The 16,910-nt window shown below is 36.3% G+C and overlaps 2 protein-coding genes across 2 annotated transcripts in view; both read left to right on the forward strand.

Annotated features, from left to right (window-relative positions):
- The window catches only part of PIGX (phosphatidylinositol glycan anchor biosynthesis class X), a 24,458-nt gene extending 21,168 nt beyond the window's left edge, over positions 1-3,290 (forward strand). Inside the window, exons 6-7 of the mRNA XM_070775478.1 lie at positions 1,106-1,206; positions 2,287-3,290. Coding sequence (XP_070631579.1) covers positions 1,106-1,206; positions 2,287-2,430 — 245 coding nt within the window. The 3' untranslated portion in view covers positions 2,431-3,290. The remainder of the gene's footprint in view (positions 1-1,105; positions 1,207-2,286) is intronic.
- A 4,472-nt stretch (positions 3,291-7,762) lies between these two features.
- The window catches only part of PAK2 (p21 (RAC1) activated kinase 2), an 88,742-nt gene continuing 79,594 nt past the window's right edge, over positions 7,763-16,910 (forward strand). The window contains exon 1 of the mRNA XM_070789330.1: positions 7,763-8,048. The gene's annotated coding sequence lies outside the window, so the exon portion shown is untranslated. The remainder of the gene's footprint in view (positions 8,049-16,910) is intronic.

The following is a 16,910-nucleotide window of genomic DNA, read 5'->3' on the forward strand; positions in this document are numbered from 1 at the left end:
TCATGCATTGGAAAAGGAAATGGCAACCCACTCCAATGTTCTTTCCTGGAGAATCCCAGGGACGGGGGAGCCTGTTGGGCTGCCGTCTCTGGGGTCGCACAGAGTCGGACACAGCTGAAGCGACTTAGCAGCAGCAGCAGCAATGAGCTCTTTTATGAGTGGGCATATAATTCGTGGTGTGTTTCTTTTTTCAGCCATTGATGCCTCTGCTGATTTCTGTTTCTTCGTACTGATATTGCAGGATTGCATACTGATATTGTAGCTGTTCGTGCTTTGTGTCCACTTGCATGTATTTTAGGGATACTTTATCACCTAGGTTTGTTGTAAAAGTTGTCTACGAGTTATTGGTTTTGTGTAGAATTGTTCTCCTTTTATGTGTGGATTTCAGCAAAGTAAAAAACTGCTCTCATCATTTTCAGTCTTCCTAGAAACAAAACTTTAGGAAGTCCCTTTCAGATTTTGGTTCTTTGTATCTCCAAATTTGGGCTGATTAAAATGTTTACAGAATTCAGTAGCACTGTTACTAAAGACTGACAAGAAGTTTTTAATCACATACTTGCTGTCATCATCTGTTTCATGATGAGAAAAGTTAAAAAGTATTCAACTGTGTTAACTTTGTTCATCCAACCTAGTTTACTGTTTGTTTTAATGGTCACCTTTTACCTACCCTAAATAAAGTTTGGAAAAGTACCCCCTCTCAAGAGAGCATTTGGGGTTCTGGAATTGTTCATGTTTTTGGTCTGAGAGTTCTTTCCATGGCTGTGTTTTATCTATGGAAATTTATCTGGTTGTAGGTTTATGATCTGTTCATTTCTGAGTTATGTTATATTTCAAGAAAAGTTTAAGTTAAAAAAAATGGCCCCTGGTGTAGTGGGATTTGTTAAGAAGTCATGCTCAACTTCTTCACAGTCTTTGTAATTTTATAATTTTCAAGGCATCCACTTAGAACAGTCTGTTAAAATAAAACAGCACATGATAGCTGAGTCCAAATCATGTACATTGTGTATTAAAATGTTTGAATAATCATATCCCAACATGAAAGACTGACTTGGCTTCTAGTCCAGATACAGGTTTTCTGATATGATTTTCTACCACTTTTTCTCAGAGTTTCCAGTCTTGAAATGCTGGGCTCAGTCAGAGGTGACAGCTCCTTGTACTTTGAACAGTAAGGATATCTGCCAATGGAACAATATGAAATATAAATCAGTAAGTTAATATTTTGGAGAAAGAAATGGCAAACCACTCCAGTATTCTTGCCTGGAGAATCCCATGGACAGAGGAGGCTGGTGGGGTACAGTCTGTGGGGTCGCAAAGTGTTGGACACAACTGAGCGACTAAACAACCACAACAACAAAGTTAATATTTTATGTTGTTTTAGGTCATGCGTCCTCATATAAAACTCCTTCTATAGTGTTTCTGCCGCATTTAAGGGATGATAATTTTATATTCTACCATAGGAAGCTGTTTTGTATTTGTTTTTAATGTTGTTTCTTTGTTACTGTTGGCAGTAGTCATAGAATCATATAATTTGCAGGCATGGAGACTGAGAGTTAGTCCCATGCCTCATTGATCCAGGGCTAAGTGTAGTTGATGTGCTTTTTAAAAGTGTGAAATGGCAAAAAAAAAAAAATAGTGGTGTGTCCATCTGATTTTATTTAATCAGTAAAACTTCACTATATTTAGAACTTTTTATTAATTTTTAAGTAACAAAATGAATTAGTTAACTTCATTATATTACATAGGACAAGTGAACAAAGGAAAGTAAAACTGTAAAGTTGTATCATTTCAACTGTGATTAAGTTTCTAGACAGTAATATTGTTATTATAAATCTAAATCTAGGTGGATGCAGGCCATTTTTAGAGTTTTAACCTCCCAACTTATTTTCAGTTATTAAACTGAGTAAGTATTAGTAGCTCATTAACACTGACTTGGTCAGAAGTCGAGACACAGATGTAGAGAATGGGTGTGTGGATACCAGGAGTGGGTATTAGAGAGGGTGGGATGACTTGGGAGATTGGGATTGACATATATACACTACTATGTATAAAACAGATAACTAATGAGGGCCTCTTGCATAGCACAGGGAACTTAATGAGTCTGATTCTGTTACATTAACTGAAATGTTGAATCTCAAAGAATCCTTCAGGTAGTGTTACATGTAGTATAGCAATGCGAAAAGTATTTAAAAGAAAAAAGAGAAAGTTAAGTTAAAAATCAAAGAAGTAGTGGTTTCATCTTAGGATGTTGATCTTGAATGTATCTAACTTCTCTGTCTCTCTCCCAAGGTATACAAGAATTTGACTCTACAAGTTCCAGTGGGGCTGACCATACATACCTCCTTAGTGTGTTCTGTGACTCTGCTCATTTCCATCCTGTGTTCTACTTTGATCCTTGTGGCTGTTTTCAAATATGGCCATTTTTCCCTATGAATTTTATGCAGTTAAATACTTTCCATAAACCTAAATAAGACTGAACTATTTGTGACTAGAAGTGTTCTTCTAGAATTATGTCATTACTTTTGCCTTTTGTCTTCATTTATGGCTGATATTATGTTTACTAGAGGAAATTCTGGATCATTCTCAACTAATTTCAAAGTTCAGTGCTCTATTGTGTAGACCTCTAATAATCCTCAAGCATCAGGGGCCAATACAGGAAACTTAATTCTGTTAAATTAATATTATTTATGAGAAGTGACTTAATCTTCATTTGGGTTATAAATAAGTACTTTATTAGAGACAAATTATTGCTAAAAATTGAGAAAATTGTTATGAATAAGACTAATTTGGATGAATCAGAGTTTATTTAAATGTTAGTTTTATAAGAATATTAATTTGTGCAGTTTCAAAGAAAATCATTAAAGTAGGACTTCTAAGAAATTAATATCAAAATTGATTATTCCTTGAAGCTTTTTCATTCTCTTTTTATAATACTGCTTTTGAATATATGAATTGGCAAAGGATTGATGGAGTTAAATACTAATATTAAAAAGTATATTTTACTAAGTTGTATAGTTACAAAAGTTTTTGAGTCTTCAGATGATTTTTTTTAAGAACAAAAGGTGTTGGTTTATTGTTTTTCTTTGGAAAAATTAGAAAATAAAGCAAATGCATAAGCTAATTAAGAAATAAAAGGGCAAGCATCTTCTAAAACAGAAGCCAATAAACTAGGATATGTTTTGTATAGCATAATGGGATATGATATACTTTATATATGCTATCACTGGTTAATTTTCTAAAACCCATTCTGGTATTTTTTAATGGGAATAAATATTTCTAATTTGCCATGTTAACATGTTTTCCAGATTTTTTTTTTACTCAGTGGGATTAATATAGTGGCATTTAAATAGAATTATATACTAGTTAAAATTCAGTACCATTAATACCATTTTGGAATACGGTTAGTCAGGTGGGGGAACCCGGTACTGTTTAACCTCTTAAGTGTGTTTCTTTGTATGTGCATGTATGTAATAGTCATTTTCTTTTGCACATCAAAGCCAAGTTCCTCAGTATTTAAATGTTTTCATTTCAGTTAATATTTGAAATGGTGGCTTGGGATATGATTCAGCTATTTTTTCATTTATATGGGTATTCAGAAGTGTAACAAAAGTGTGAATGTGAGTGAAGATACTTTAATATGAGTTTTTTTGCCTGATAAATGCTGGCAGATGATATCACTTTGATGCAACAGAGCATCAGATTTTGAAATCTTTATACTGTCTTCTTTGGATTACTTAAAAAATGAAAATTACTTTACTTTTTAAATCAGTTTCTCAGAGAAAACAGGTACTATTCTCCTGGTCATTGTGTTCCAGTATTGTTCCACTTGTATGCTGTATTTTCTTAAAGTATCATGTAATGTTTTCTGGGTGAAAATAACAAAGATTACCTCAACTAAGTGTGGTGGTGGGGTAGAGATTGTTTTGTGTGTGTGTGTGTGCCTTTCAGCCATTCTAGTAGGAACTTAGATTATTTAGTTAGATCTAATGGAGGATAGTAGATTTCATGACTTGGGAACTGAGAAGATTTATTTCTGCTGTAATGATTTCAGAATGTAATGAGTTTAAGGATTACTCTAGTCAAATAGTCTATTCATCTCATGTTACTCATCTATATTTATGACTGATGCTAATTGATATGATGTGAAGATAAAGAATGTAAGGTGAAGTGACTAACACCTATGTGTGCATGCATGCTCGGTGTCCCACTCATTGCGACCCCATGGAACCTGCCAGGCTCCACTGTCCATGGGATTTCCCAGGCAAGAATACTGGAGTGAGTTGTCATTTTCTTCTCCAGGGGATCTTCCTGACCCAGGGATTGAACCCAAATTTCCTGCATCTCCTGCCTTGGCAGGCAGATTCTTTACCACTGTGTCACAAGGGAAGCCCCAAACCTATCTGTATTATCCATCAAATTTATATACTACCAGTAGGTAGTTGAATGTAAGATTTGGTAGGCTGTGAGAGAGTGAAATAATATAGAGGATTGTCCTAGTCCATGCTGTGTTGGTAGGTTTAACTATCTATCTGATTTCTTGTACCTTACTTCTGGGATTACCTTTCTCCTGAAGTATATCTTTTTAAGATGTTCCTTTAGTAAGTCTCCGGTTTGTAACATCTCTGTGGCTTGTGATATCTCTGTTTTTGCTTGATGATATATTTATTTCACCCTCACTTTTGTTACTAAGAGTTTAATGGGGTATGTGCTTCTAAGTTCAGTTACTTTCTTTAGGTAGTTTGAAAATAGTTTTCCATTGTCAGATTGCACACATTGTTGCAGTTGTGAAATCTATGCTAAATTTAATAGTTGTTTCTCTGCAGGGGATGTCTTTTCTTTCTGGGTTCTTTATCTTTGGTGTTCTGCAGTTTTACTTTGATGTGTTTGAGATTTCCTTTACTTATCCTGTTTGGGATTCACTTTGCTTCCTGAATCTGAAGGGTCTTGTCTTTGATCAATTCTGGAAAATTCTAAGCCATTGTCTTATCATATACTGCTTCTTTTGTTTTTTCTCTTTTTTTCATTATGCATACAGTATACAGTATACCCGCACAATCTGTCCCCATGTCTCTCAACTTTCCTTTCATATTTCCTTTCTCTTTGGGTTGCTATCAGTAATTTCTTTATATCTGTCTTCCAGTTTATCAATTCTGTCTTTAACTGTGTGTAATGTGCTATTTAATCCAAACATTGGCTTTGGTTTCAGTTATATTTTTTATTTCTAGAAGTTTTACTTGACTCCTTTTCAAAGTTGCTTGGTGAATTTTTTTAAAATAGTATCTTGTTTCTTGCTCCTCTCTTACTTTGCTTAATCATTTTAATAAACTTATGTTATATTCTGTAATAAATAATTCCAAAATCTAAACTTCATGAGCTTCATTATTCTCTTTGTGGTTTCTGTTGATTCATTCCTGGCTTATTTTCTCAGACATATTGTAGTTTTATTTTGGGTGCTCATGTGTACCTTTTGATAGCCTGTTTATCTGTGGAAATCCTTTCAGTCCTCTGTTGAGAGTGACCCTGTGCAATAAGGATATATATTTGTTTCTTCTAGACCTCCAAGTGTTACCAGCCTGGGAGACTTACTTGACTTGAGGTTTCCTGGACAGTGTAGGTACTATAAATTTGAACTTTCAGACCTATGTGAGGGAAAACTTGTGGTTATGAATTCTAAAGGGGAAGTTTTTTTCCTCTTGATGCCAAAATCCAGGCTACAATATATCCACATATTGGCCTGGGTTGGTACAGGGGATTTTTTTCTCCTAGTCTATTTTCAGCGGGTATAGTCCTCTGAATTTTCCAGCCTTGTGCAGGATTATAGTCCCAACTCTTTGTACAGACTTATAGCCTTGTCTTTGGTCTCTTGTCTCCTGGGCGTCCAGGAAAACCATAGAGATTTGAGGTAAGTAGGTTCTTTCAACAAAACACAAAACAACAGACTTCATTGACGTGGTTACTACTTTGGTTTCTTGATCCTCCTTTGGGTTGAATCCCATCAGAGGTTTGGAAGTTTGGAAGCCCATCAGAGGTATTCCTTTCTCTTTGTTTTAATTGGAAGATGATTGCTTTATAATATTGTGTTGACTTCTGCCATATGTAAACATGAATCAGCCACAGGTATATACATGTCCCCTCCCTGCTGAACCCTGCTCCCATTTCCCACGCCATGCCACCCCTCTAGGTTGTCACAGAGCACAGAGATCAAATTGCCAACATCCGCGAGATCATTGAAAACGCAAGAGAGTTCCAGAAAAACATCTATTTCTGCTTTATTGACTATGCCAAAGCCTTTGACTGTGTGGATCACAATAAACTATGGAAGAATCTGAAAGAGATGGGAATACCAGACCATCTGACCTGCCTCTTGAGAAACCTGTATGCAGATCAGGAAGCAATAGTTGGAACTGGACATGGAACAACAGACTGGTTCCAAATAGGAAACAGAGTACATCAAGCCTGCATATTGTCACCCTGCTTATTTCACTTATATGCAGAGTACATCATGAGAAATGCTGGGCTGGAGGAAGCACAAGCTGGAATCAAGATTTCCGGGAGAAATATCAATAACCTCAGGTATGCAGATGACACTGCCCTTATGGCAGAAAGTGAAGAAGAACTAAAGGGCCTCTTGAAAGTGAAAGAGGAGAGTGAAAAAGTTGGCTTAAAGCTCAACATTCAGAAAACAAAGATCGTGGCATCTGGTCCCATCACTTCATGGTAAATAGATGGGGAAACAGTGGAAACAGTGGCTGACTTTATTTTTCTGGGCTCCAAAATCACTGCAGATGGTGATTGCAGCCATGAAATTAAAAGATGCTTACTCCTTGGAAGGAAAGTTATGACCAACCTAGACCATATTAAAAAGCAGAGACGTTACTTGGCCAACAAAGGTCCATCTAGTCAAGGCTATGGTTTTTCCAGTGGTCATGTATGGATGTGAGAGTAGGACTATAAAGAATTCTGAGAACCAAAGAATTGATGCTTTTGAACTGTGGTGTTGGAGAAGACTCTTGAGAGTCCCTTGGACTGCAAGGAGATCCAACCAGTCCATCCTAAAGGAGATCAGTCCTGGGTGTTCATTGGAAGGACTGATGTTGAAGCTGAAACTCCAATACTTTGGCCACCTGATGCAAAGAGCTGACTCATTGGAAAAGACCCTGAGGCTGGGAAAGATTGAAGGCAGGAGGAGAAGGGGATGACAGAGGATAAGATGGTTGGATGGTATCACTGACTCAATGGACATGGGTCTGGGTGGACTCCAGGAGTTGGTGATGGACAGGGAGGCCTGGTGTGCATGGGGTTGCAAAGTGTCAGACATCACTGAGCGACTGAACAGAATGAATACATTGAGGAACTCCTCTGTGAATAAAACATAGAGGCCTTAATTTGCAAGGAGGTGGGCCTTAATTAGCACCAAAATACATTGAACTACAGGCAAAAAGAAAATGGATAGTGGATGAATTCTCAGAAACAGATGTCCTGGAGCAGGTTCATGTAACAAGAATCGTCTTTCAGTGTCTTTGGTTGGCACAGACCTGACTGGAGACAATGCTGAACTACATGAGGGACTGGCGGTCTCTCTTAATATAGAGACTACCCCCCAAAAAAAGAAAGTGGGAGAGAGAAGTGGAACACATCTCCAAACTACAACTCCCGACAGGCCCCGCGTGAACTCTCCCACTGGGAGGTGGTGCCGGTCTCCGCCCAGTGGAGCTCGGGCTTCGGTCCCGCCCCTCTCCGCTCCCCGCCGTCGCCCTCCCCCAGGGTTGTGGCCACGCGCAGCGGCGGTGGTTGTTCCGCTTCCCCTCTGGCCTGGGCCGTCGCCATTGCCGAAGGCTCCCTGCCCTCCCCTCCCGGCGCCCGCGGGGCTCGGCTGCCGCCTGGCCTAGCAGTAGCAGCGGCTGCGCTCCAGCGCGGCTCCTCTTCCCGCCCCGCTTCCCCTTCCCTCCCCTCCCCGCCCCGCGTCGCGCGCTTGCTCTGGGCGGCTCCGGAGCCCGCCGGGAGCTCGGCCGGAGGCTCCTCGCTGGGGCGGGGACCTTTCCTCGCCTAGGGTAAGTCTGCAGACAGGCCGGGACGCGGGCCGTCGTTCTCATTTCTCCTCGCTTCTACGCGGCCTGGCCGGCGTGAGCGGCCCGGGGCAGCTGACCTACCCTACGCGGGCCCGGGAAGCCGCCACCTGCGTGCCTGGAGCCGCAACTCTTGGGGCGGTGGCTCATTGTCTGCGCCCTCGGGCTGTTTTCTTCTCCGGCTCTAGCCTGAAATGGGAAGCTTGCTGGGCTGGTGAGATCTAACTCTTCCTGGACCCGGCCCTGCCCTGAACCCTGTCGCGCCACCGTCTCTGCCCTCTGTAGATCTCCCTTCCCTCGCGTTTCAGCCGCCTTTTCTTCATTTACTTTAGTGTTCGACGAAACGTTTCGGGTTTTATTCCTTGATTTTTTCGTTTCTTACCGAGTCCCAGCTCCTCCTTATCTCTCTGGTCATCCCAGTTTCTTTGCCGAGGCACATTGTCTAGAGCCGCTTCATTCTTTTTAAACTGCAATCTGTGATCTCTTCCATATTCCGCATCAGTAGAAAACGAATAGTTTTCCGAGGGTTTGAGAGCCTCCGTTTAAAAACAGAACTTTCGGGTCTTTTCGTGATTCCTTTTGATCCTCCGCCAGGAGGTGAATATTTGCTTCTTTAGGTAACTTAGCTGAAGGTTGGCTTTCACCATGTTTAGCTTTCTTTAAAACAACACATACACACAAAACGTTGTCGAATATTCCTCAGTGCGCTCAACCTTTTGACTCATTCTTTAAAGATAGAGTCATCCAAGAGCTGAAGAGTGGAAAGCAATTGCCGTTGTCGTCAGTTGTTGTAGGGTTGTACTACCGGCCCCGTATCTTATCTTTAATGGGAATACTCTGGGCAGTGCGAACGTGATTTCTTTCCTCCTTGATAAATAATGCCAACTCCTATTGGTTTAGTTATCTCATTTATTTTACAAGTAATCTGTGTTTTTTTGTTTTCTTTTTCAACCTCTGTGAAAAGACAATCAAAATGGTTAGGCCTAAAATTAGACTCCCACGAGCTGTGTTTTGGATCAAGGTTGTTCACGTCACGTTTTTTCCCCTGCTCTGTTTGACTCTTCCGCTCTTGCAAGTAGGCAGGATATTGAAATGTAGAAGAATTTGCTCTGGGGGTTTTGTTGTTGTACGGTTATTAAAAGAATAACATTAAGTAAAGTTAGATTGGGATGAAGACAGCGAATGGTAATTTTAAAAGCAGGTTAGAACTTGTCAACTTTTCCAAGAGCTCTGTGGCTTTTGTAAATCACACTCATAATCCCTTCTATATATTTTGTATCTATGAAAAAATATATATCTAAGTGAAACGTTTGTTCATGTTCTCCTCTTAAGGGTATTAAGGCAACTCTTAAATCCTTAGTTTTTAAATCTTTGTTGTTTTAACTAGCCAGAAACACAGACTTACATTATGAAAAATGAACCTTAAAATGTTTCTGACCTGTAACATATGTAGATCTTAAACCCACTTTCAGGTTTTGGTGGAAGAGGTTGACCTAAATTCAGTGTATTTTCAGGACTGTCATTTTGGTAGCGTCAGTTGTCCTTAATTCATTGAGAGGTCTTCTTGGCCTAAGGGGTTAAGGTCTAGAAATGTTGGAGTGTGCAAGTAGATGTGTTGATGTCAGCTTCTCTGCCAGTGATTTCTATAATCTGATACTTTTACTGAGGAAGAGTTCTGGGTATTCTGCTTCTCTTAGGGCCCTGATTCCAGTTTACAATTATTCAGAATTATTCTTCTGGACTTTTGACATTAAATGTTAACCTTGCAAACCCAAATTCATAAAGTCTGTAATTGTAGTCTATCTACTGAACAAATGAATAGGGGTTCCTATGATTCTCTAGTCTTTTTGATGGGCAGATTTCCAAGCAGACATGGTTAGCAGTGGTGTATGTATCTTTTCAATTATAATTTTTTTTAAGAAAAAACTTGGAACTTGTTCAGGTAGCTGGGATAAACATTCAGTTATTCTTTTTTTTTTTTTTTTTTAATTTTTTTTTGGCTATGCCGGGTCTTCATTACTGCAGTTGGGCTTTCTCTAGTTCAGTGAATGGGGGCTACTCTGTAGTTGAGGTACGCACGCCTCTCATTGAGATGGCTTCTCTTGTTGAGCGTGGGAGCTTCAGTAGTTGTGGCTTGCGTGCTTAGTTACCCTGAGGCACGTGGAATCTTCCTGGACCAGGGATGGAACCTGTGTCCCCTGCCTTGGCAGGTGGATTCTTTACCCTTGGACCACCAGCGAGGTTCTCTATTCTTTTTTAAAAAGAGAGAGACCTTGTTCAAATAGCTTGGGATAAAATAGGTATATATTGTTAAATTCTTCCTATGTTTAATCTGTCTATATTGATTATTCTAGTATTTGAATATAACATTTCTTTTGGCTTTCTGAATTTTCTACTTTTGATTAAAATGTGAAACTGTACCTTGTTTTCAAGTCTTTAAGGCTTTGGGATTCTGATCAATTTGTTTTTAAAAGCTCTTGCAGTTAGTTACAGGGCTAATTCCAAACTAATCAAGGAGGATGTTAAGTTACTGGCAAATCTGAGTTGTCCTTTGTATCCTTCTTGTACCTTGGTAGAAGCAGAAAGAGATGCAAAAAAAAAAAAAAAAAAAGAAGAAGAAAAAAAAATAGCCCCTGTTGCCTTGAAAAATACTATTTTCTTCTGTGATAAGAATTGAGTGTCACCACTTCTTCATTTTAGGATCACTAACCTGAGTAAGAATAGTTAAGTCTGAATATTCAGGCCACATTTCAGAGGTCTAGCCTATTGTCTCTAAGATACATTAGTACTTGTCATTCCAGGTATCAGAAGTGGTTAGGAGCTGGAGACCTGGGTTTGAATCCTAGCTCTTGCACTTGACTCTGGACAAGATACATATTCTTTTCAGACTTGATTTTTTCAATCTGTAAGATGAGGATTAATAATAATAACAGTATAATACAAATTTCATAAGGCTATTTGGAGCAAATGAGATAATACAGGGAAAATTACTTAGCAAATGCTGTGCTTACATGATTAATAAATGTTAATTAATATTCTATTCTAAAATAGGTTTTATATTTAGTTGCTTCTGCAACAAATGTTATACCTAGAAACTTAGATTTAAGACTGCTTTCTGAAAGTGGTTGGAATCTGAGGACCACGTTTTTGAGACCATAACTGTTAAAAGTTACTTTTCAGGGGAAAAAAAAAGTTTCATCAATGAAATCAAATATAGGTTTTTTAAATACATATTTCTCAGATTTTAAAATAGTCATATTTCTCATAGAAAATTTAGAAAGTAGTGTAAACTATTAAGAAACAGGACAAAAATTACTATACAAAAATCACTTAGCCCTCAGAGATAACCATAGTTATAACAGATTAGAATAGTGAGTTTTTTCCCCCTTATTTTAAAATTAAATTTCAAAGGTAGTCAGTTCATGCTTATCACAAAAGATTCAAGCAAGTCAGTTATTTAGAGTAAAAAGTGAAAATTACTTCCCTTACTTCCTAGTCGCATTTCTTACAGGTACCCACTGTTAGCAATTTTGTTTTCTTTATGCAATTAGAAATAAACACAGTGTGTGTGTAATCTTACCTTGATTTTTTTAATAAAAAATCTAATTATTATAAATTCTTTTTCCATCTCAGTACTTGTTATACCTCATGTTTTTAATAGTCATGCAATATTCTATTCTTTTCTTGTACTTTACTTAATTATTTATGGTTATTTGTTACTTCTACTTTCGGGCAACTAAAAGTGGAGCTTTAGTGAACTTACTTATATCTTTGTGCACATACATATGTATAGAAGTATTTCCATAAAAAGGATTATTAAGTGTGCATTTTAAGTTTTAATAGATGCCAAATTGCCTTCCTAAAAGGTTATACTGATCTATACTTCTTTACTGAATTGCAGAAGCTCTTTACACATAGTACACACTAATCCTTTGTTTAAGAGTATCTTTTCCATTTTACCTTTATCAAAAAACAATCTTCTATATTTTCTTCTGGTACTTTAATAATTATATTTAAATCTTAGTACTTCAGGATTATTTTTTTGGTGCAAAGTGGGGTAAGAGTTTGGCTACTGAAATAAAATATAGGTATGAAAATATTTCAGGACTTTGAGGTTGGTGTAAAAATTTGTCACATTGATAGGGATTCAGAGAGGAATATTTTAATAGTTTTATTGTAAGCATCACATTTGAAAACGAGGGGGAAATGCCCTCTTTTGGCTCCTGGTTCTTGGCATCTACCTAATTCATCCTCAGCTTTCAAATTTCAGCTTTAGCTTTCTCTGGGAGTCTTCCCTGATTTTCGGTATGATTTAGATATTCTTATTGGTTTTATATGTTTTCTTAACACATTGATCCATAATCTTTCTTTGGAGTGTGCTGAAAGGATGAGTTATTCATTTGGAAATGAGAATTATATCTCAATTTTTGTCAATTGAAACTAATCAAAAAGGAGGTGCAAAGAACTCTAGTTTTGGTTAAAATTGAAACACATATATACATACGGGCTTCCCATGTGTCGTAATGGTAAAGAACCCGCCTCCAGTGCAGGTTAGAGGTAACAGACTCTGGTGGATCCCTGGGTTGGGAACATCCCCAGGAGGAGGGCATGACAACCTACTCCCGTATTCTTCCCTGGAGAATCCAATGGACAAAGGAGCCTGGCGGGCTGCAGTCCATATTGGGTCATGCAGAAACCCACTCCAGTATTCTTGCCTGGAGAATCCCATGGACAGAGGAGCCTGGCGGGCTGTAGTCCATATAGGGCTGTGCAGAGTCAGAGACAACTGAAGCGACTTAGCACAGCACATATGTACATATACGTTCAGGGCTCTTTTAACCTACGTTACTGAGTTCTTCCTAACATGTTTCTGATCACACCATTATCTTGTAGATAGTATTTTTTCATGTGAATATTTAATAAGTTCTGGGAAAATAGAGGTTTTATTTTAATCCTTATTTCATAGGTGCATTTTAAGGTATAATCTCAGCTTTTAAAAAATTAATTCCTATTCTCAGATTCCCTTGCAATCCAGTGATCAGGACTCTGTGTTTCCTTTGTGTTTCCCCTGGTTGGGGAACTAAGATCTCAAAAGCCACATGGTGTGCCCAAAAATTTAAAAAAAAATTAATTCCTATGCTTTTTAATTTTGAGATTTGGTTTATAAAGCAAAAATGTTACATAATAACCACATGAACAACAAGAGTTGGAGTAAAACTTATAGACACAATTTCAGTTTCTCTAAAGATCAGGTTATTAAAGAATAAAAAGTTACATTGGCAGATATAATAGTAAAAATATAGTCAGGTGTTTGATAGAGTATCTGTTGCAAATTCTTTCTGAACTTTTTCACCTTCCCTATTGAATATTTGAAAAGAATAAAGTTTTGTTTTTTTTTTTTTTAAAACGAACATTGCCTATGAATGACTGCTGTTAATACAGTATTTTGATATTTCTTTATATTTTGTATGTGTACATAATTTACTTTTCTGAAATTTTGGAGTCATATTTTGTGGAATTTGATATCTTGACTTTTTTTAAACTTAACATTAAATCTTGACAGTTTCCTTCTGTTCTCCTTAAAAATTCTTTTTAAAAACGATTTTTTAATGTTGCCTAACGTTCTATTGTACAGCTGTGCCTTAGTTTCACTATTTTCCTATTGGCCAATGTGTGATTTTTTTCCAGTATTTTATACAAATAATTCTGTAGTGAATGTCTTTTTATTTTTCCCTGATTATTTAGAATATTTTCTTAGAAATGGAATTACTGAATAAAAGCATATAAACATTTAAAAGTATTAAGTTACGCTTCAGAAATGTTTGATGTGTATTATCACTAGCTTTGTGAATCTCATTTTGTTGCTGTTGTCCTTGAAACAACCATCATTCTTAATGAAATTATTAAATTTGCTTAAATTTGTTTATTGCTAGGCACATAAATTAGTTTAATATGCATTTCTTGTTTAACTTATAGTTTTTGTGGATTTGGTTTAGTTTATTATTTCTGATAAATATACAGAGGTAACTAGATTTTCTTTTTTTAGTAAGTTCTCTTTAAAAATTTTTTTACACTATTTTAAAAGTTGGTTTCCATTCAGTTCTTATAAAACATTCGCTACATTCTGTGTGTTGCATGAAACATCCTTGAGCCTATCTTACACCCAGTAGTTGGTACCTGTAGAAATAACTAGATTTTTGGGTTCACGATAATTTTTCTTATCTTTCTGAATTTCAGTAAAATTTTACTTTTGTTTTCCAGGTTCCTTGTCTTACCTAAAAATAATAGTAACTTTCACTTTATTTCCAGTAGTTATAATATTTATTTTTATTTTAGCTCTTTATTACATTGATGAGAATCTCCAAGACACAGTTAAATAAGAGAGGTGATAATTGTCTTGGAATGTCTCTGGTATTTTTACAGTTAAGGATGACTACAGCTGTTGGTTTTAGATTAAAATTCCTTATTATTTATTTACTTCTTTATAAAAAAGAATTATCTTCTGAATTTTATCAAATGTTTTTATAACACTTAGGTGATGGTAAGGTTTTTCTTTTACTACTTACAAAAGTATGTAAGTAAATTTGCTAATAACATTGCCAAGATACTCAAAGACCTATATTATGAGGAACCAAACTTGTTAGTCAAGTGTACAGAATTTATTGAAAGAGTAGAAAGAATCTCATAGGAATTTTTAATTTAATAAGAATACACAGTCCATATGGTAACTTTTGTGGTCTATGGAGAAATCCTTACTCTCATGCATCAGCTTTGATAAATTTGTATCTAATATTTTTTAAGATATTCAAATTTATTATATGGGTACATGTAAATTTTTATAATTAAAATCTGGTGTTCATTTCCATCATTTATTAGTGATTTTGTTATTTTTCTTAATTTGATTTGCCAAATGTTTTCTTAGTAATTTTTTAATAAGAAACTTTGAGATTCATTCTGTTAATTTTCTGTGTCCTGATTTTCTAACTTCTGCTTTTTATTTTGTTCCTGCTTTTTTTTGTTGTTATACTCTTTCTAACTTAGTAAATTCTTAGTTCTCTCTCTTTTTTATTTAATGAGAACATTTAATGCTCTTAATTTGCCTCTGAGTACAACTTTGCATTCTAAAATGCCTCTGAATGATTTTCTTGATTTCATTGCTTTCCAAATAGTTGGTAGTTCTAATTTGATTACCTCTTTGACTCAGGAGGTACTTGGTACAGTTCTGTTCACTCTTACATTCTTTCATTGTCAGTGACTATGGTTTTTTAAAATATTTTTGAGTTTATTGAGGGTTTCTTTGTGACTTAAAGCATAATCCAATTTTCTAAATGATCTTTGAAAACTTAAAAAGAACATTTTCTATTTGCACATACAGTTTATATACACACATGTATCTGTCAATCTTTATTCAAATTGTCTTACTCCTTATTAATAGTTTTTATAACTATAAGACTTAGCCTTTATTTTTTCATCTTAATCTGTCATTGTTTCTGAAAAGCTTATGCTTACTTATATTGAGGCCTTTATGTTTGTTTTTTCTGCCTGAATATTGTCTTCCTTTCATATGTCACTGCTTTAAAGGAGCCTTACCTGATCAGCCATCTAATACAGCCTCCCCTGCCCCTGCTCAGTATCTAACTTTTTGTCCCTTTGTGTTTTTCTTTATAGCACTTCCACCTGAATGTATTTTTTCATTTACTTGTTTATTTCTTTGCTATTATCCTGTTCAGAACTTAGAACAAGTATGTATGCAGTAAGAATGTGTTGAGTAGAGGGTGCTCAGTTTTTTAATGATTTTTATTTTTAAAAAATTAATAGACTTCATTTTATACCATTTTAGATTCACAAAAAAAATTGAGCAAAAAAGTACAGAGAGCTCTCATATACCCTGATCTACCTTCTCCCTTAGCTTCCCCAACTATCATTATACATTATGTGGTATGTTTGTTACAATTGATGAACCACTGTACATCACTATCAATCAAAGCTCATAATTTATATTAGGATTCACTTTTGATGATTAATATAATGAGTATTGGGTATTGACAAGTGGTGGATAAATGCCACGTATCCACCATTACAGTATCATCCAGAATAGTTTCTCAGCTCCTAAAATTCCCTGTGCTCCTCTTATTTGTCCCTCTCTTTTCGCTAATCCTTGTCAACTACTGATGCTTTAACTGTCTCCACGGTCTTGCCTTTTCCAGAATGTCATATAGTTGGATTATACAATATGTAACCTTTTCAGCTTCTTTCACTTAGCAATATGCATTTGAGTGTCATTCATTATTTTTTTATGGCTTAATAGCTCATTGCTTTTTTGTGCTGAATAATACTCCATTGTTGGAATATACCACAGTTTGTCTATCCACTTACCTACTGAAGGACATCTTGGTTGCTTCCACCTTTGGCAGCCATGAGTAAAGCTGCTATATAAACATCCATGTTTGGGTTTTGCATGGGTATAAGTTTTCAGCTGATTAGAGTAAATAGCAAGGAAAACGATCACTGTATTGTACGGTAAGAATGTATTTAGTTTCCTAAGAATCTGCTAAAACTGTCTTTCAAAGTGACTGAACCATTTTGCTTTCCCAGCAGCAGTGAATGAGAGTTCCTGCTGCTCAAATCCTCTTCAGCATTTAATGTTATTCGTGTTTTTGATTTTAACCATTTAAATAGATGTGTAGTGCTATCTTATTGTTGCAGTTTGCAATTCCCTAATGAAGTATGAGGCTGAGCGTCTTTATTTCAGATGCTTCTTTTGCAAATATTTTCCCCTACTCTGGCTTGTCTTGTTATCGCAACCCTGATGATTTTTATGTTTTTGGTATAATATTATTGATGGAT

Source organism: Bos indicus, chromosome 1 (genome assembly GCF_029378745.1).
Source record: "Bos indicus isolate NIAB-ARS_2022 breed Sahiwal x Tharparkar chromosome 1, NIAB-ARS_B.indTharparkar_mat_pri_1.0, whole genome shotgun sequence".
NCBI classification, from domain to species: Eukaryota; Metazoa; Chordata; class Mammalia; order Artiodactyla; family Bovidae; genus Bos; species Bos indicus.